This window comes from Dreissena polymorpha, chromosome 1 (assembly GCF_020536995.1).
Source record: "Dreissena polymorpha isolate Duluth1 chromosome 1, UMN_Dpol_1.0, whole genome shotgun sequence".
Classification (NCBI taxonomy): domain Eukaryota; kingdom Metazoa; phylum Mollusca; class Bivalvia; order Myida; family Dreissenidae; genus Dreissena; species Dreissena polymorpha.
The window spans coordinates 157,071,250-157,093,115 of NC_068355.1; the positions used below are offsets into that span (position 1 = coordinate 157,071,250).

The window sequence follows — 21,866 nt, forward strand, 5'->3', positions numbered from 1 at the left end:
TCCTGAACGACAGCAGCGTATTTTAATTAAAGGGATACGAGAAAAACAGGAGCGGTTTAATTGTATTTTAAGTCTAATTAATCGCATATGCATATGTCAAATAAATCGGTACGCGTTTTATTCATTGCTATTCTAGATATCCTTGAAAGAGCATTCAATTAAATGACGCAAATAACCAGAAAGGATAAAACGTGGAAAGGAAAAATTTAGTGGAAAGAAGTTTTGGAGAGGAAAAAAACAATTTTTTTTAAAGTAACAAAAAAAAATTCAGTCGGACCAATTTTAGTGGGTCGGTCGGGTTATGCCAAACAAAAGAATTTTTAAGGATGGCCTAACAAGAGCTGTCAGAGGACAGCGCGCTCAACTATTCGAGTGCTTGACAGTATAACGTAAGCCATCATGGGGAAATTGTTAATATTCAATAATTTATTAGACCATCTTTCAAAAATAAAAAAAGGAAAAAAAAAATTTTTTTTTTTTTTTTGGGGGGGGGGGGGTAGGGGGGAATAATGTGGGGTGTGGTAATTTATTAGATGATGAAAAAAAATATATTAGGGGGGTGGGTTGTAGGGTATGAGATTTTTTAGATGATGTTTAAAAAGAACAAACTTTTTTTGGGGGGGGGGGGGGGGTTGGGGAGGGGGGAGGGATTCTGGGTAGGGGCGTGGGGTATTGTTTGGGTGGAATCCATTGTGGTATTCAGGTAAGTGTTGTTTTGTCAAAGCAATAACAGGGGGGTTTTTTACTAAGAAAGTGACGCCGATATTCGGCGTCTTCCCCTACCAGAATTTTTCCCCTCAAAATACAATTTCCCCACCAAAAATATCAATTTTCACCAAAATATATTATTTTCTATCAAAGAAATGTTTATTTTTCCTTTGGGCATTCGACAATTATCCAATTTGCACCATGTACAACAATCTCTCTCTCTCTCCAGACGAACACAAAAAATCTGGGAATCCCAGTTATTCTAAATATAGCTCTTAAATTACGTCATGTAAACTGGGCAACTAATCGTAATAATCATGTGACTATTTCACTGAATACCGGTCTTGCGCGAGAAGGGTGTTTCGTCAATTAATTACCGGAAACCAGTCGAATTTTCATCCGGGCTATGTGCAAGCCAAGATATAAACATGAAAACAAAAAAAAATGTCTCACAATTGGCGTTCTTACACAAACAAAATAAAACATTCCGACTCGGAAGATACTGAACGCATCGAGGCATTTTTAAAGAAAGAATCCTCGAAAAACGGTTATAACCCAGCAGGATTCTGAGGTAATCAACATCGAACATTGTGAAAGTGAAAGTAGACAATCGGCAGCTGCCGCTCCTTTCCCTTCAAATACTGTAGCAGATCAAGATCGCATACCCGTAGCCAGGGGGGGTGCGTTGGGTGCTTCCGCACCCAATCTTTTTTGACGAGTAAAAAAATTGTACTTTGAGTTGCACCCAACTTTATTTGACGCAAAAATGGTAATTTATTTTTCCAGGAACCCAGTGAGTCTTCGTATTTAAGCGTTAAAATAATATATTCAAATGCAACCGACAGGTCACCATATAATTCATATCTCCCTTAAGTCATTTCGAAGATAGCGCATGATTTTTATTTACAATTTTTAACTGTAGAATTGTTGAAATCAACAGAAGTTTTGACAGCAAACTTTGAGAAGATCTAAGAAGCCAGTCCCCGCAAAATGGAATTGGAATCTTCGTTATAAATGGATATTTGTTTTCTGTATAATGAAAAGTTATTAACCTGGCACTCTGATCCGTATAAAATCGATACTTATTTATGGATATTTTATACTGAATGATTGTTTTGTAACTTTTGTCATCGTTATTAATGTCTGTTAAAGCTATAACTTTAATAGATATCATAACAACATGATGAAGCCAGAGCCTACTTATTGTGGGTTGAAATCCCAGTCCAATAACCTTTTTCCACAATTATCTAAATGGCTTGAAAAACAATTTGATTTACTTGAATAAATAATCTTATGCAAATGAAAATACATTTAAGATGATTATTAACGGAATGTTACGTCAGCTTTCGAAAATGACTGAAATCAAAGGACACCCTTCGACTATTGCCGAAGACTAATGAGTCACTGGTTAACAACTTTGCATTATACCACGATTTATAACAATTACACATTGTGCACAGCATTTCCAACAGACTGCGTTGTCTTTTTGTTATATCCCCGTACAACCATTTTCCGATCCCATAAAGGGATTTCCAGCAACAAAAAAATCAGCTATGGTCAAGACAGGATAATTTTTTTGTTGAATGACAAGAAAACAAATCATTTCTACAATGCAATGTAGTTTTTTTGTAGTTTACCAACACTTAATTGCATCTGTTATGCTAAACATAAATAACTTTCCACAATGTTTTAATTATGTCAAACTTGACACTCGGAATGTCCTACTCTTAAACAGCTGTTATAATGAATTTAAAACTTGTAACATATGGTCAGGTGGACGTCAACGTTAAATGTTCATCAACTGTGACGGATCTTGAGCATATAATGGGCAAATAAGTCCATCTTTTGTCTTCAACGACCTGGTATAGGTCCAGTAGTTTGTGGATATAGGGTCTTAATGAAGCCTTAAGTTTTATATGTTTCTGAAATTCGTTTAGAAAAAGATAACAAATTTGTTAAAAATAGTTTAAAAAAATTAAAGTAACCAGTTGTACCATTTTGATTTCTTTTTAGTATTGATGCAGATTAGAGAAGACCCAGTTTTTTTAATCAGTGTTTTTGTACACTACAATATAAGCACGTTTAGAGTAATATGTCTCTGGTACTATCCATAGTAGCAAACAAACAATTGTTTTGACAAAAAAGACAAATATTTCCATTTAATTTGCTCCATTTATGAATGGTAGAATGTTGGAATGGTGAAACACACCAATTTTGTCTTAGATTCCAAGATTTCAATAAATTATAATATTTTATACCGTTCTTATTGTTGATTTAACATTCTATAAATTTGTTGTTGCATATGTAAACAAAGTGTGTGCGCGTATACTAGTGTCGGGTTAAACACCGTATAAAATGATGTATATCCGTGACTGATCAAAAAGGTGGTTATTGAAAAACGTGGTGGGGAATACATGTATGTTATATCATATTCATGTCAATCAGTCACTGAGTCACTGAGTATGGTCAATGAAAGTGAAATTTCATATAAAAATACTCGATAACTTCAGTCTCTAAATACAGTCAAAAAGTGACCAGAATGCATGAGTTTACGTTTCATTATCAAATTTTTCTAGGGGGAGGACCTCCAAAACCCCCGATTGCAAGAGGGGGACATCCCCTCGCGCATCCCCCCCCCCCTACCACCCATCGCCGGCAAAAATTCGCACCCCCTATTCAAAACCCTGGCTACGTGCCTGGATCGTCACCCATTCATCATGAAATTGAAATCACAAAATTGACATCGTCCCCCGGCCCCAGTACAGAAATATAGTTGAAAACATTTCCCATTATTAGATCTAAATCAGCAACTTTATTAAGGACTTTGACTTTAATACGTGTTAAATGTGTTTAAGAACAAAAGCGACAGAGACAAGCCTCTTTTGATGAGTTATAGACATTTAAATGAACAGTTTTTATTTTTTTCCCTAATATGTCTCTTTCGCACTCTTTTTTTCCCCTTTCACCCAGCGTCCAGCGTCTTCCCCTTTCTCTAAAAAAAAACCCTGAATAATAAAATGTGATCATAAATAAAGAAGTTATGGCAATTTTAGCAAAATGTTCAATTATCTAAGTGCAAAAGGGGCCATAATTATGTCAAAATGATTAACACAGTGTTCTGCTCTTGTTTATAGGTTGGGGTCATGTTGGTAAACAAGTATGCAACATATAAAAGCAATATGTCAAAGGATATAGAAAATATTTGGGGTAGTACGCAAACTTTAACAAAGATTTATCAATAATATGCATATTGTAAGTATAAAAGGGGTAATAATTATGACAAAATGCTTGATAGAGTTGTCTGCTCTTGTTTATAGGTTGGGGTGATGTTGGTAAACAAGTATGCAAAATATGAAAGCAATATGTCAAGGGACAATGAAAATAAATGGGGTAGTACGCAAACTTTAGCATTTGCTGCATATTCTAAGTGGAAAAGGGGCCATAATTATGACAAAATGCTTGATAGAGTTGTCTGTTCTTGTTTATAAGTTGGGGTCATGTTTGTAAACAAGTATGCAAAATATAAAAGCAATATGTCAAGGGACAAAGAAAATATTTGGGTTAGTACGAAAACTTTAACATTTGCACGCTAACGCAGACGCTAACGCAGTAACTCACGACGACGCCGGGGTGAGTAGGATTGCTCCACTATTTATACTTCATATATAATAGTCGAGCTAAAAAAAGTTAATCAAAGCCAAGTAAAGTTGTCAAGGTCTAGAAAGTTTCTTCACTTTCGCACTTATGATAACTTTATGTTTTTTCGGCATAATGTACATCTTGAACTTAGCAATCAACAGTTTGAACTAGTAGAAGTAAGATAGGAGGCATGTACAATTTATACAATACTCCACATCTTTTTTTGTCCAGTTCAACGGCAACAGTTGCATGTTAATTTTTGCTATTTTAATTTAATCAATACCAACAAGTTTACAGCAGACTTTTACCAAACGTACCCATACCGGCGACATTTTACATCTTGATGTAGATGTGACTGAGATAAATAAATGACTAAAATCATCTGCTATGCAATGACTCATTGCCCCGGGGAAAATTAACATTTCCATTTGTGTCTTTGGCCGACAGGACAAGACAGACCAATGCCGCCATTTTTTTTACCATTAACCAATCTAATAACACAGAGCGTTGTAACAGTCTATGTCGAAAAATACGTAGGCTAAATTAAACTTAATCATTAAATGAATTAAAATTGTTGCTGCGGGCGCAAAATAAAAAAAAAAATATTTTTATTTTGTTTTAAGATTTTTAGCTGCGGCAAATCCGACCAACATTTAATCAATTTGTTTTTCCCTAGTGGGCAACTTTATTATTAACCTTACAAAACCGGTAAAAATTAATATAAACACAGGGGTGGCGAAATCTAAACAAACTATACTTGTCCATGGACAACCATTTAGGAAATTTAACTTGTTCGTTGCTGAACTACACTTGTCCGTTAATTTTTATTTAAATATAAACGCATTTATTTTAAAACCTACCATTCTAATCAACCCTAAGTGTACACCTTCACGATAAAATCGTGGCGAGTTACTTAGAAAACTGTTGATGGCAACCGGGTGTAATAATCGTGGAAATTGTGCATTTCATGCGTAGTATTGTCAAAACATTTTTTCATCGCTTCAAGCGTTTAAACAAAGACTCGTTGAATTTATTACACATAACTGCAAACGTTTTGTTTTATTCTCAAATGAGCATATTAAGTAAATGTGTAATCCGACAAACACTTCCGACTTTTAAAGACATTCATTGCCATATGCAGCATAACTATCCGGCTATGCTCAAATTCGTATGAAGTAAACCATGAGAAAAAACTGATGCTAGAATTTAGCAAACATTTGGTATAAATGCATTTTAAAATTTAAGACGAACGTTCAATATTTAGATACAGTATTGACAAATAAACAAGTCTGTTCACTGTCTAACAGTCGGGCCGAATGTTGAAAATGGGGATGCTCTCAGTCTCAAATAGAATAAGGGAGATCACCGCGCAGGAGAGTGCCCGAATTTTAGCTTGATTTGCTTTGCAAATAGCACTGACAATGTAACCGCGTGTCAACAATTAGTTTTATAAAACTTAATTACAATGTATTTTTTTGTATTTCTCGACCAGACTGAATGTCCACGGACAACTTAATTGAAAAAAATCAGTTGCCTAGACGAGCAAATGTAAGACTCGGGCAACTCGTACATTTGATTTCGCGACCCCTGTATAAACATATAAAATGCAATAAGACATGACAAACATTTACAATGGCGTTGCAGAAACATTGATCACATACAATGCATGTACATGTGTACCTACCGATTTAGGGAATCAACCTCTTTTCACTCACATTCATGTACAATAACATGTGCGGCTGCTGCAAATTATGTACATGCAAATATTATTAAGTGCCATTTAGTATAACTTGTATATAATATAAAGATAATAAATATGTATCATTGAGTGGCTATTTCTGCAGTCACAAAAACGGTTTATGGAAGTTTTGTGCCACTACCAGTTCGTGCCATTGATATTTGTGTTGAAAAAGGGTAGACATTTTGTCCCATTGATAATATATAGGCAGATAGGTGTGAATAATACTGTATAGGTGTGAATCATAACGGGATGTTTATTTATGTAGTTAACAACAATAGTGCAGTGTTAACAATTATAATTATATATGTGAAGCGACGTGAGAAAATACACCTTATGGTAAAAAAAATCGATTTTGATTTTTATACTTTTTCCAGTAGTTCAATGATTTCTGATTACAACGGTATGTCTACTTTGTTAATGCGTTCAATATTGATATTGATATGAACGTTTATAAAATACGTTGTTAACGTATTTGCAAAGCGACGTCGTAAAATTCTCCGCGACGTTATTCATAAAAGATTCGCTAATTGGCACATCGACTACTGATTTAATGACTTTATCTTATATGTTACAATCCATAACAGGTGATAGCCCATTTGTAATAAATACACACACACACACACACGTACCATTTTAACATAAAAACAAAAACAAATGAGCTGCAAAATGTTCCAAGACAACTACACTATGAACTGATTTAACCGTATTTTCAATTAAATACTTTTTAAAAGTCAAAAACGATATTTTGTAGGCTTTTTTATTCGCATTCCGCACAAAAGGGCGCAGTGTCTTCTCGAAGTATGTCTTGCTTGCTGCACACAAACCACCCGGCTGAAGAACCCGTGGAATCTCTTGAGATTCAAAGCGAACGTCTCTATTTTTTAGAATGTTTATTTCTGTCTCCTCCGCACCAGCCGCTGTTTTGACAGTGACGACACCTGGTTTGTCTTCCTCAAACCTGAAGTACTGGAATTTTCTGGAATGAGACAAAAATGCGTTTACTATTTACGATAAATCAAATGTGCAAGTGCAGCGCCACGTTTTCTATAAAATTATTATATGTCTCTATGAATCTTAAATGATTGATCTGTTTTGACATGTTAAATAATTACCTTATGCCGATTACGGACTTGAAATGTTGTCCAAGAAACTTCTTCCAAGCGCGCCAGGACAACTGTGGATAAGATACAGCCATGTTACCTACGGAAGACCCTTCTACTATTTTTGCAAGCTGTTCTCTGGTTTCACAATCATGGCGGCGGTACTTCATCTTGATGTGCGCGAAACCCAAGTCAACTAAACACCTTGCATGCCCTGTAAAATGGTACGACTCATTCTAGTTGTATATGTATTTAATACATTAAGTTATTAGTACATACACACTATGTCAGGCAAGTGCAATACTAACACAATTTAACACCACTTAAGTTATTGTTGCAATGACCTATCGATTGATTATATCTGTAAAAGTATTTGATCTAAATAAAGAAATGTGATTTTAACATGTATTTTAAACTAATTGCATCAAGGATTTTACTTATACATGTAAGCACTGGACATACTATTTATGCAAACGATTTACCTGGAATTGGCATTTGGTATTCTATCTTTCTGTGTTTCCCTGTCATGACCCTCCACATTAAATAACCCACGACAAACTTGTTTTTGTTCTGCCCTAGAAAATAAAAATGCTATATAAATAAATTTCTCAACACGGTTTTGTCTAAGATATATGAAGGATGTTCTTTATTTAAATGAATTACATTTAAAGTCTTATCTTAGTCGGTCTTTTTATAAATTAGCGCATGCACTTTAAAGGATAGATGAGAATATGCTGAAGTATCGTCCAAGATTAGCCTGTGAAGTCCACACAGGCTAATCAGGGACAACACTTCCGCCTAAACTGGATTTTTGCTCAAAAAAGACTTTCTTTAAATGTAAAAATATCATAAAAGCGGAAAGTGTCATTCTTGATTAGCCTGCGCAGACTGCACTGGCTAACCTCGGACGACACTTTACGCACATGCATTGAACGCCGTTTAAACTATGCCTGTCACGTTAATGCTATCTAAAAATATACAGGACGATCCTACATAGAATGGCCTGCCCGCTTTACTGAGTAAAATGACTTTGGATGGCTGTATAAGGTCGATTTTACATTTGAATTATTAAAAGAAAACTGCATTAACTGCATCGGAAAACAAAGTGACTCCATAATAAAGCAAAATGACAAATATACTATTACAACCGTGTAGTAAATATTATATGAATTAATAAATAAGTAAAATCCTCAAACTTCCATAGTGTTACATTATCAAATAAATCACGCATCTGGACAGTTATCTGCATGGATGGAGCAAACGTCGTTTTCCGTTTCATAATTTGACATTACCCAGTCTAGCATAGAAATAACTGAATCCAGTCCATGAGCCTGGCTGCCGTCCTGTCCTATGGTCTGGTCCTCATCAACCAGAAAATTGGTCTGTTTCCTTTGGCCATCTATCCGTACTCCAAATATATGGACCTTCCGCAAGCTGTAGAAGAACAGCGGTCACATCTGGCGTGCATGGTGGAACATAGTCACACTTTGACTGAAGTCAAAGGTGAAGTGGACAAAATTTTCTTCCGAACTCTTACGCAGGCATTCATTGTACACTTCCCTTTCCTGTAATAGTATGAACAATACATATTACTGTTAAAATATAGTGTCTTTCAAACTACCCGACTCGATCGAAAAGGACGTAACTCTAGCTTGTAACAAGCTGGGGCTATGTCATTTCCGACCGACACTGAAAATATAGTTTTTTATATACTATTCAATTTAGATTGTTCGCAATTATGACTAGACAAAAAACAATTCGCATTCGCTTGCTTCTATAACGTCTTTCTCAAACGAGATTTAAAATAGCGTCATAGACTGCAATTTTAATGAATAGCAATAGTTGATGTCGTGATTGGTCCGTTTTAAAAAATCCTAGAAAGCAGGTCTGTGTTCACGATAAGCAAAAACAATTTATTAAATTTTATTTACCCTTTGCGCTTGTAGAATATGCGTTTTCAATGCGTCGACTGCCAACAGCTTTTCCTCTTCCGTTATTGCATCCATAACGCCATGGCGCATTTTCTCGCACGTTGCGCATACATCGTCTCTTGGTGAGGCGATGCGCACATGTGGCAAACAAGTACGCCACACATCTTTGAAGGCCGTCAGTCGAAGAGCACGCACCTGTTGATTTGTGCATGTTGTAGAGTATTCTTCGTGCAGGGCCAATTTGGTTGTTTCCGCAGACAGGTAAACAAGAGGGAAATTGTCAATGCCTCGCGGAGCAGCAGGCTGAGGAATACCCCTTTCATTAGACGTATTCTGTATAAATCGAACGACGCACAGGACATCGTCATATGAAATGGCATGAGCGGGTTTTCTTCCAGTATTGCCGTGGACTCTCGGCACAACACCCTTTTCACGAACATGTTTTTGGAGAGCCTTAAGTTTGTCTACAGAAAGACAATACAATAGTAAGAATGTCTGTCGGCATACTACCATTCCATTTACCCGAAATGTTGGCCGATTCCTTTGTCGCTTTTCACCCTTGGAATTCCTCTCCGTGTCTGGTACCTTAAGAAGTCAGGGCCCTCACACTACTTTGGGGGAAGGGGTCCGCAGCCCTAAGGAGGGGGAATTTTCGCGGCGTTTCCCTTTTTGGGGGATTTTTTTACTTACTCTCTCATTATTACATTTGTACATGTTTGCACTATAATAATCATTGCATTTTTCATAATTTAGTATGTTTGAAAGATTAAATTGAAATAGAATTGAGATATAAGAATCATGAGACACATCTTTCTATTAAAAAAAAAAAAAAAAAAAATTTTTTTTTTTAGGGGGAATTTCCCCCCCCCCCCCCCCCCAAAAGGGGAAAAAAGTATACTTTTCAGGTGGGGGACTGCCACCGAAATTCGGCGGCAGATTTGATAGATTGAGGGCCCTGGAAGTGCCATTATACTCAACTCCTTTTCTTGGGTTTCTAACGCCTGTACATCAAGCATATGGGAGAGGACGTCCTCATAGCTGAATTTTGTATAACAACGTAATTGACAGCCGCATCCATTTCTAATAAAATCTCTCGCTCTAACTTCTTCATTATGGGTTTCATACTCTACATCGCTGCTACATTCAGCAGAACCCTGGTCTACAGAAGATAGGTACGACATAGCACGACACCAAATGACAACTTCACAATCCTCTTCTAAAGGAAAGTCAGACTGTTCATCCCTTTCTTCGGATGTTTCTTCATGTATTTCTTGGGAATTTGCGGGCGTCCTTCCAAAGTGATCCGAGAGTAGCGATTCCAGTTCCTGCGAAAGCAAAATGTAAAATATTATGTATGGTGTACATTTGACGATGAACAATTCTGTTTCAACGCGGTTTGCGATGAATACACGAACAAATAAATTGTCACCGCGGAGTATCAAACCACGATCTTCGTTATACCACAATACGCGTTATCTTCCTTATGTCTAAGTACTACGCGCTTACCGTCTGCGCTATGAACACATTCCAAATTATGAAGTATCCCGGTGTGACCCAAATTCGACGATATATCGCATACATAAAGCAATATTTAGCAAATTATGAAAAAACTTATATAGCAAAAAATAATAATTTTTAACTCGGCTGTAATTCTTTGAAATGATTCCAAGACAATAATCATCTATTTAAATATAAACCGATAAAAATAGAACATCGTCAAATTTAGGTGTCGTCGAATTTGGGTTACGGTAGGACGATATATTTAAGATTTATAACTTGTCTTGTTAGTCCGATCTTAATCAACTTGAATATACGTAGATCTCTAATTTTGAAGAACATCCATAGGCTAAAAGAGCTTAGCTATACCGAATTAAAAATATATTGTAATAATCGATATATAAAAACACGAACAAAAATGTTTTTGATTGCGTTTCCTATCCTACCGCAACCCAAATTCGATGACACCTTAATTCGACGATGTTCTATTTGTATTGATTAAATGGATGATTATTGTCTTTGAATCATTTCAAAGTAATACAGCTGACTTTAAAATTATTATTTTGTGCTTTTAAACATTTCATTATTTCTTTCATTATTCGCTAAATATTGCTTCATGTAACCGTTACATCGTCGAATTTGGGTCACACTGGGATACCTGATTTTTTTGGCAAAAAACACAAACAAATACTGTATATTTTTCGAAGGAAATTAAAGGTTTCACGGTTTAAATATAACAAGTAAAAAACATAAAGTCTTACCTGTAATTCTTCTTCTTCTTGTGACATATTCCTTGAAATTTTGAAAGTGAACATAAACAGAAATACACTTCCGTGTTTAAAATTGGCGCTAAAAATAGTGTTTGAATTTAACGACGTCATTTCATGACGATTTACTCAGTTACTTCCCATTGACCATAAGGTGTTTTTTGTCACGTCGCACGTCATATATATACTTGTCTACCAGTGATTTGTTTTGCTAAAAATTACCACCGATTTTCGGCTGCTTCCCAATCGCAAAAATCAACTTTTTTCCCAAAAAGCTGACCAAAATTTCCCAAAAAAGCCCAATTTCCAAAAAAAAATATTTTTTTTTGTTAAGAAAGATGACTTATGATTTCCTAACTCTAGATTTCAACTTTTTATTTAAACATCCTGCAAAATATATAACTTTAATTTAGTCCTTTTTGTTGATAAATAATTCTCAAATTTGCCACTTTTATCAATTAAAACAATCCCAATTTGACCAGACTCCTTTTCCCAAATGGCTAGAAAAAAAACCTGAACACGCACTTAAGAACAATTGTAATTCTGTTTCTTACAATCATATTTATAATGCTTAATTTTTACCAATTTCATGGTTTATCGTGCTATTTTTCCCAATTTCGTGGTTTATCGCGCTTATTTTCCCAATTCAAATGGCACAGGCTGTAACAAATAAAAGCAAAAAAATCACTGTTGTCTACAATTGGGAAATTAATGTTGTTGATTTTATGCTTACAAATACTTAACAAGAGCACCACATAACAGGTGCCACGCTCGGCTACGGGTACAGTTTTTAATAAATGAAAGCTTGATACAATATATTATTAATGGTTGATTAGACACTAGATCTATCTCGTGGAGGATTCCAGAGATAATCGATAGCGTATCTTTGAATTCAGAATTTTTGGAATACTCTGCTTTTTCCATTGCAAAAACTTACACATTACATTTTCATATGTTCCGTAGAAAGTCTGTGTATTACAATTGGTTGATTAGACACTAGATCTATCTCGTGGAGGGTTCCAGAGATAATCGATAACGGATCTTCGAATTCCGAATTTTCGGAATACAGAGCTTTTTCCATTGCAAAAACTTACACATTTTCATGAACCTTTGACGTGTTTGAAAATTTAGATTAAAATCATTATTATGCAAGCACACCACATCACGTAAGTTGTTTTAATTTGCGCATTAGTGATATAATCATATATATATATATATGATCTGTTTGTGTTTATTTACGCCAGAAAATAGTTTATGTTGCTAAAATTACCGATTAAAGTACAGATTTCGGGCGGGGGACTTGACATGGAAAGTGCCGTAATCACTTGCAACTCTCAGCGACCAGGAGGGTCAATAGCTGGGAGTTGGATTATTGCAACTAAGTAAGCCTGGTCAATTTTGGGCAGAAAAAGCTTGGAGCAAAATTGACCTGTATTTTTGGATTGGGCTGCAAGAGCTTTATGCAGAAAAGGCCTGCTACCCTACCATTCAGGTATATTTAATGTGTTTTTTAGTTTATTCTGGCATTGCTTTCCTTAATTGGTAACGAACGACGTCTGTTCAAGTGATGCACACTGAATCTCTGCACAGAACTGCGATTGTGTTTATGAAGGGGTGCATATGGACATCCAGAGCCGCAAAAGCACAAAAAAAGGGTCTGGGAGTATGTTTATATGGACTAACATTTTACCAGAATAAATAATCTTGAAATAAAACAAGGCTGTTTTTACATTGCACAACACAAAGGTGAAAAGTTGTTCTTGAATGCTCCTAGCTTTTATAAGTACATACAAGTACATACGCTATGTTAGCGTTTCCGATCGCCAAAATCGCCAAAGGCGATTGAATCTTTCAGCTGGCGATTTAAGTATAAAATGTTAATGAAAATGGCGATTGCAAAAAACCCTGATATTTCTCTATAACTATATAATATTCCCTACTTTTAAAGAGAACTCGGTACCGATTTCCACATGTAATCGCCATAAAAGCCTCAGTTGGTAATAGATAGTCCATTGATAAGAGATAACAGGATGCCGGTTTCATATATTCAAGCCACATAACACAGTCATGTATGCTGACACCACGGGAAATTTTAGGGTAACTTTCCAGTCGCCAAACTGTGATATTTAACGTCTAATCGGTAACGAGAATGTTTATGGAGGCGGAGTTATATAGCGATTATTATTTTTGATTGACGTCGGTCACAGAGTAAGCGTTTATCGCAGGTTTATTAACAATGAATCACAGTTGTAGCATTAATACGTGATAATTATAAAACCGGTAAATATAGGTACATTAAAGGCATCACACCTATTTATCGTACTGTAAATAATCATTAATTATGAGAAGTTAATTGCAATTGGTAAGCAGTGTAAAATTACTTACGGCGCGTAAGTTGCGAAAAACAAAACCCGTTAATAATTTGATGCGGTAACAAATTAAATCCAGTGCATGTATATTTTATCATGTCTATTTGTAGAACTGATTTACATCGTTTTTCTACAGCCACGTGATAATAACTATTCACTATGCAGTAATACTGGTATGCCATGTAAAACCCGTGTTATAAGAAAGAGCGCGAAATTATTGCTGTCGTCTGCAATGACAAGTTCTACGCATGCAAAGCAAGACCCACCCAATCAAAGACCGGGGCATATCTGAAAGTTCTAACATTGTATACCGTTCATGCCAGTGCATGAAAATAAATATAAATGAAAAAATTAAAAAAACACGAAATTATTTGATTTCAGGTAACAAATAATTTATTTAAATGTGACTTCATTGATAATTTAATACAGTCATTGTTGATACCTATAGATTCATGATAATGATTATGTCGTTCATTGACCAAATAAGGTTATAATGTGGGTCGTTATCGTCGTGCTGAAATTTGGCTACTAATTTTTTTCCTTAGCGCCAACCAAGCATACGTACATGTCAGAGTTATTCATGATAACCCTATTTTTAATGTCAAAAAATTATGTCTCACATATGTCTATAAAATCGAGTTCAATCAACCTAATACATCGTTACAAACACAATACCTGTTATTACTGATATCAATTTGCGAGTGAATTGTGGAGAAATACTCAAAACAAAAACTGTATACAAAATCGTTATCAAACCGAAAGCCGAAGTTTTGAATTGACGATTCGATCTATCTTACAGATGTTCCGGAGATAGTCGGTATATTACCATTGGTAGATAAGATACAAGATCTATCTCGCCGAGGATTCCGGAGATAGTCTATAGCGTACTTTCGAATTCAGAAATACTTGGAATACTCGGCTTTGTCCATTGCCAAAACATATACATTTAAAAGAACTGTTGATGTGTTTGAAACTTTGGATTAATATCAATATTATGCGAGCATAACACATATCATGTAAGTTGTTTTAATTTGCACATTGTGGATATATTTACGACCTATGTTAGTTGCAATAATTCAACTCTAAGCTTTATAGCCCAATGGGCGGCTTCGAGTTGCAATGCGCTCTCTCTTGTCCATGGGTGCAAAATATTATCAACAATGCAAGGGTTAAGGAACACTGAAACTGCAAGAACTTATTAAAGTTAAACTATCTAAACCACAAACTTATCTAAATGGTACCATTAAAGCAAGAAATAATTGATTTTATTGACTTAGGTTTTGTTATGTACGCTGTATCTGCCATATTGGAAAATTGACGCAATATTGGTTAGGTCGCAGTACACCAATATTTTGCACATCAGGTTATGTGCTCCAGCCTATAAAGTCGATAACGATGTGGTATTCGATACAGAAAACACTGTTTCAAATTTAAACATAAACATGTCAGCAAGAAAAGTGTGTTGAAACGTCGTCGTGTTTTTATAGGGTGCATGCAAAGGATAACATCCGTAGGTTGCCAATCGGGTAAATTTAACATGTTTATGAAGTTTATTCATTATTTTCCTCAATTTGTCTCGAAAGACGTCTGTTTAGTGAAGCGCACTGATTCGCTGCTCTGAACTGCACCCATGTTTATGAAGGGGTGCATATGGACTGCCAGAGCTGCCATAGCAAAAATTATCAAAGGCTCTGGGAGTCCGTTTATATGGACTACGACCTATGTGTGTTTATTTATGACAAAAGAATAGTTTATGTGGCTAATATTTACGATTAAACTGCCGCCTGGATACTGGGCGGCGAGATTCTATGAACAAGAGGGCCATGATGGCCCTGAATCGCTCACCTGACTCATTAAGATCAGATGAAAACTATGACCTCTATTGTCTACACAATGTTTTTCTATGATTTGACCTAGTGACCTAGTTCCTGACTCTAGATGACCCAAATACAATCCAAATCCAGATTTCATCAAGATAAACATTCTGACCACAGTTCATAAATATTGGATGAAAACTGTGACCTCTATTGTCAACACAAGGTTTTTCTATTTATTTGACCTAGATTTTCACCCCAGATGACCCAAATACAATCCCACTCAGATTTCATCAAGAATTCTGACCAAATTTCATAAAGGTTGGATGAAAACTGTGATCTCTAATGTCTACACAAGGTTTTTCTATTATTTGACCTAGAGACCTAGTTTTTGACCCCAGATGACCCAAATAAAATCCCAACCCAGATTTCATCAAGATAAACATTCTGACCAAATTTCATAAAGATTGGATGAAAACTGTGACCTCTATTGTCTACAGAAGGTTGTTCTATTATTTGACCTAGTGACCTTGTTTTTGACCCCAGATGACCCAAATACAATCCCAAACCGGATTTTATCAAGATAAACATTTTGACCAAATTTCATCAAGATTGGATGCAAACTGTGACCTCTACTGTCTACACAAACAAATTGTTGACGGACGGACGCACGGACACACGCAGGCACGCACAACGGACGCCGGACATCACACTATCACATAAGCTCACCGTGTCACTTCATGACAGGTGACCTAAAAATATGTGTCGGAGATAAACATGAACAGTTGTGGTTAAAATCCCATAGAAACAAGGGCTGTTTGTAAAACATGCATGCCCCCCTATATGGGCTATAAGTTGTAGTAGCAGCCATTGTGTGAATACGTTTTTTGTCACTGTGAATGGTGGTGGTGGTGGTGGTGGTGGTGTAGTAGAAGTAGTAGTAGTAGTAGTAGTAGTAGTAGTAGTAGTAGTAGTGGTAAAAGTAGTAGTAGTAGTGGCAGTAGTAGTAGAAGTAGTGGTGGTGGTGGTGGTGGTACTAGTAGTACTAGTAGTAGTAGTAGAAGTAGTAGTAGTAGTAGTAGTAGTAGTAGTAGTGGTAGTAGTAGTAGAAGTAGTAGTAGTAGTAGTAGTAGTAGCAGTAGCAGAAGCAGTAGCAGCATTACAAGACCAATACTTGAGAATGATCAAATGGGAAAAGGTAACCTAGCACTGGCAGTAAATATGGGGCTCATTTACAGGTCAGATTTGGAATCTCTGCTGTAAAATGAGATTTTGAATGAATTAAAGGGAGGCAAATCTTTAATAAAAAGAACATGCATAAACCGTAGTTGTTTCCCTTGTTTGAACCATGCTAAATCCTTACAAGTTTGGAAAGAATTGGATGAAAAATTTGGACTTTATTGCATAAACACCATTTTCTCAATTCAAGGGGAGGTAATTCTGTACTTCATGGACCAATAATGCTCATTTTTTGAAGGGTTTGTGTCCTCATTGATATAAAGACACTGTGCAAATTTGGAAAGGATCGGACAAAAAATGCGGAAGATTTTTGAAAGTTTTCACAAAATAGGCAAAAACGAATAAACATGCAAAGTTCAACGAGCTCCTGCGGCCATGTTTTTTGACGAATCAAATTTCTTTGAACAACTTTTTCAGGGGAGCCGTCAAAGGTCATCCCTGTGAAATTTTTTGAAAATCTGATGAGCGGTTTCTGACAAGAAGATTTTTTAAGGTTTTGACCATATATGGTCATGGCGGCCATCTTGGTTATGTGATCAAATTTTTTTTAACAATTCTTTTGTCCCATGACCTAGGGATGCTCCACATGAAATTAAGTTGAAATTGGCTCAATGGTTTAGTAGAAGAAGATGTTTACAAAATGTTTACAGACAGACAGACGGACGGACGCCGGACGCTGAGTGATCACAATAGCTCACCCCGAGCTATCGCTCAGGTGAGCTAAAAATCCGGTTGTCAGTTGCAACTCCCTGCGATCCGGAGGGTCAATAGCTTGGAGTTGTGTTATTGCAACAAAGGTGACAAGCAAAGGTGCGAAAGTTTCCCGTTATGATTCACACCTATACTGTATTATTCACACCCATCCGTACATATATATGATCAGTGGGAGTCCGGACGAAACGGTCAATGCCTCCCTTCACAAGTATCAGTGGTAGCATGAACCAACAAGGGAGGCAACTCGTGATGTCACAAATCGGCAGTAACCAAAAAGTGGTTCTTTATTATCTCGCTTAACATGGGTCTAAATTACGTTTTAAAGCTCTTTTCTGATTGGATTAAACAGTCTGAAATCATCCAATCAAGAAAGTAGAGACATTTATCTTGCATAACATTCAATGCCATGCTCTATGCAAGCTATTTAGAAAATAAAAATCTTAAACCAAAAAGTTAGGAACGTTTTTTTTCGCGGTTATAGACGGTGTTACTTGCTGAAATCAATCAAATATTGCTTTGAAATCATTTATGTATTAGTATTGAACAAGAAAGTGGTCGAAAATAAGTGGAAAACATAAGTATTGTGATTAAAACTTGTGTCTGCTACAATTTTACGAGTGGTTACGGAAATTACCGATCGTACAGATGTATTGACAAACAAAGGCCAAACGACCGAATAGCTTTCATATTTCAAGTTTTTCAGCCTTTTTAAAGCATCACTTTTTTAAATAAGAAGCAAAATCATACATTTATCAACCAGTAATAGTCAATAGCACCAAAATCTTTGGGTACATCCAATTTGTTCTTCAGAAACCACGACATGTATTATTTTCGGAAACCGACGATCGGTCATTTCCGGAACATCTCGGTAAATTTCAGCAGACAAGTTTTCCTCAAAAATTCTTATGTTTTCCGCAAATATTCTACCACTTTCTTGTTGTATACCAATACATAAATGATTTTAAAGTAATATAACATTGATTTTGGTCAGGAACACTTTATATAACTGCTAGAAAAGACATCTCAAATTTAGCGCATAAACCATTGAAAAATCATACTTCAGTTTATCCTTCTTAAGATTGTTTTATCAGTTACTTTAGCTTCAGCCACCAACTTATTTTTGAAATTATGACACACATATGTTTAAACTTGAGTTATTATATATTTAGTTATTTTTATTAAGAAACTTTTATCTTATAACACATTTTGGTACAAAAATGTTAATTGTATATATATAGTTTGAAAAAAATACATAGGTTAAGATTTACCTAAACTTGCTACACAAGTAAAATAAAAAAAAATGCCAATAATTACAACAAAAATCACTTTTAAATAGTATGTTTTGTTTATTAGTCTTAAACAATATTAATGTTCTCATTTCAAAATTATAAAACACAATACATTAAATATTGTCCTATAAAAATGATGACATAACAGATTGTTAGGAAGATATGAACAGAACGTAAACAGTATGCTTATTGAAATTAAAAACAACTTAAACATCTTTTTGGATTAATTTTCTGATCAAAAGTGGTATTTCTAGTTAGTATAGGAGATATTTTATCATGAAAAAACATTAGAATTTGGATTGTTTTGAAGAAAAGTGTGCATTTCATACAGTATTGCCATGGTACCAGTTTTTGGTAGAAATTCAATAGGAGGTTTTTGTGTGACGTCACAAGAGGGGTTTTCCGTTACTAAAATAGATTGGCCGTCAACTTCTTGATCGCGGCCAATTACATTGTATCAGAGTAAAGGTCGTCGGAAGACTAAATACTTATAATTTCACTAAACAAAACTATAAATACTCGTATTCTTTTTTAAAATAAGAATTTAATAAATGATATTTCAAAAATAATAAAACATATAATAATTTGAATATTATTATAAGTGTTGTGAATGTGATAGTGTTATTTTTCATCAAAGATTGAAATTTATTGTAAGGGATGCATTGAATCAGTTATAAAACAAAGCCCTCAAATAGCTCAATACTTTTCAATCTTGAAATACATTTTTAATTTTCTTTTACATTGAATGAATTTTCGTTTTGTTAACATTGAATGAAAATATTGATAAATTTAAGCATTCGAATTGAAAAAACACCTGCATATTTTGAAAATTGAACTGTCTTTGCATGTACACGTATATTGAAAACTCGTCTGTAGTGATAATGAACATAACAAATCTAGCATTTTATGATACCATTAATCTACACATTTAATTTATTTAACGCGAGTTTTTTATATCCCTATAATGACCAAACGCGATTGCTTGTTTTCATGATGATGTTTCGAACACTGCAGTAACGCAGGATCTTTACACATTATAGCAGAGTTTACATTTGCAGGTACCCGTTAAATACGTTAATTGTGTAGCAGTAAATGTGTACAATATTTTAAATGTATAGTTATTAAACACTTCATTATTATGTTTAAACTGGCTAATATATATACTTAATAGTTCCTAGCTGTTAATCCATATCTTACAAATGTCTATTTTTAAATATGTTCAAATATTTTATTAAAGCAACTGTTAAGTTTTTTACTTACTATGTCGAGAGATGACATGGAGGTATCATAAATTGTGTTTAATGACCAGACAGATGTGGTTTATGCAGAGACCCCATAAAGAGTCATACAAGTATAGGTCCCTGTTTTCTTAGTAATTGTCTGGACAGTATCCGATCATATCGAGATAATTGGTTTGTGATAAAGAAAGGGGCAATTAAACACTGGGTTAAAATGCTGAAACAAAGAGTGTCAAAATTGGTGTGAACAATTAAATAAAAACCATTAACATTTATCAAGAGGATTTAGTTAATCTGTAACAAGGTATGTTTTTACAGACAAATAGGTTCAAATCAGTTTCTGTATGTTGATTACATAAAATCAATCAATTTGTTGTTTGTTTTCGTCCTTATTTGTGTTCGTTCATTGGATTCAATTCAATCTGAAAGAATTTCAATTTCTGAGTATTTTTTGTTCTTCAAAAGGGTCGCGTATATGTTTGTAACCTTATCACGATGCGCTTTATCAATGCAAACAATAGCAGAATGGCCGCAGTTTTGACGGCCAAAATTTGAGCATGCGCAAACGTGACGTCATTATCGGAATCCCCAAAACCTCCTATAACATTATTTTAAAGTTCATTACCCCTTGTTGCTAAAAAATTCATAAAAAATAGAATTTTCAAAGTAATCCATTAAAACAAAAAGAAAGTGCTTTCTAATACCTTAAATAGTATTCCTGCAGGCATTTGACATCAATTATTTATGTTAAAAAAAATCATTGGTTCATGCTATCAGTGGCACGAACTGGTAGTGGCACGAAACGTCCATCACCCGCGAAAACATGTAGTTTAACATCGAAACACGTTGAATCATTCCAGAAATACAAAACAATATGAATGCATTTCACTACAAACATCAATCCACAGAATACCATACCGTAATAACAAATCATCTATTTTAAAAAAAATGTCATTGAACAAAGACTGTCTTTCAACTTTCGAATTTTTCTGCCCAATGACCACCTGACACAAAACAGTGAAATAAACCAAAAGAGAAAGGTTACAGATCAAGAGTGTAATCCGTAAAATATCGACTGGGCTACTTGTGTCCGCATGTAATTATTTTTTATTGTCTGGAGAGGAAATGGAGGAGTTAGCCCAATTGTTGGCTTAAGGGGTGTTGCTGCAGTTTTGCTGATTTTTTTTCCATCAAATAGATTTTGTCAAAAATTATATTTAAGATATACATACAAATACTTTATAAAAAATGAATAAAAACTTAGGGTCACCGGCCTTGTTTTGATTTTATTCACCATTATATAACATGTACTTTTTCAATAAAACTGAAAAATCTCTAATTGCGTAAACATAATTAATAACCTATGAAATTGGCAACCTGTAGATATGGTTTAAGCTAAGATACATCATATACCATTTAATTAAACCACACACTACCAATAAAACGGAGTACACAAGTTAAATTTTAAGAAATTTATTTTTTTAATGTTTTATGTCACCCCAAAAAACATCATTTTTTTTACTATTTTAACCACATAAATGGAATTTAAGAAAATTCTGCCAAATAGAATTCTGCGAAACTGCTCAAATATGTTCATCTACGTATTTTCATCATAAAACACAAATTAAAAAAGGTGGTCACCGCACTTTTAACAGAGATTTTTTGTTTTAATTATCCCTACCGTCTAGACGTCAAATTTCATTTAAAAAAACAGCAATAAGACAAAACCCAAGTACCGGTACATAGATTGTCAGAAATATGCAAAAACATTAGAAATTGTGTACAATCTTAACTGGGATCACAACAGCTTAGTTACCGAA

At 34.9% G+C, this 21,866-nt stretch overlaps 3 protein-coding genes across 4 annotated transcripts in view; all 3 read right to left on the reverse strand.

The window, feature by feature from the left end:
* The window catches only part of LOC127857705 (forkhead-associated domain-containing protein 1-like), a 43,650-nt gene extending 22,577 nt beyond the window's left edge, over positions 1 to 21,073 (reverse strand). The window contains exons 1-2 of one of the 2 annotated variants that reach the window (XM_052394334.1): positions 20,965 to 21,073; positions 6,032 to 6,089 (exon numbers count right to left, since the gene is read on the reverse strand). The gene's annotated coding sequence lies outside the window, so the exon portion shown is untranslated. The remainder of the gene's footprint in view (positions 1 to 6,031; positions 6,090 to 20,964) is intronic. The other variant, XM_052394343.1, reaches the window with a different exon arrangement.
* On the reverse strand, positions 6,180 to 7,380 carry LOC127860398 (uncharacterized). The gene is made up of 3 exons (XM_052398495.1): positions 7,201 to 7,380; positions 6,863 to 7,064; positions 6,180 to 6,185 (listed from the first exon to the last, which is right to left on the reverse strand). The coding sequence occupies exons 1-3, from the start codon at positions 7,356 to 7,358 to the stop codon at positions 6,180 to 6,182; spliced, it is 366 nt and encodes a 121-aa protein (XP_052254455.1). The 5' UTR covers positions 7,359 to 7,380.
* Positions 7,902 to 9,648, reverse strand: LOC127857785 (uncharacterized). The gene is made up of 2 exons (XM_052394446.1): positions 9,120 to 9,648; positions 7,902 to 8,753 (listed from the first exon to the last, which is right to left on the reverse strand). Exons 1-2 carry the CDS (start codon positions 9,630 to 9,632, stop codon positions 8,640 to 8,642), a joined length of 627 nt encoding a protein of 208 aa, XP_052250406.1. The 5' UTR covers positions 9,633 to 9,648; the 3' UTR covers positions 7,902 to 8,639.
* Positions 21,074 to 21,866: the final 793 nt, after the last annotated feature.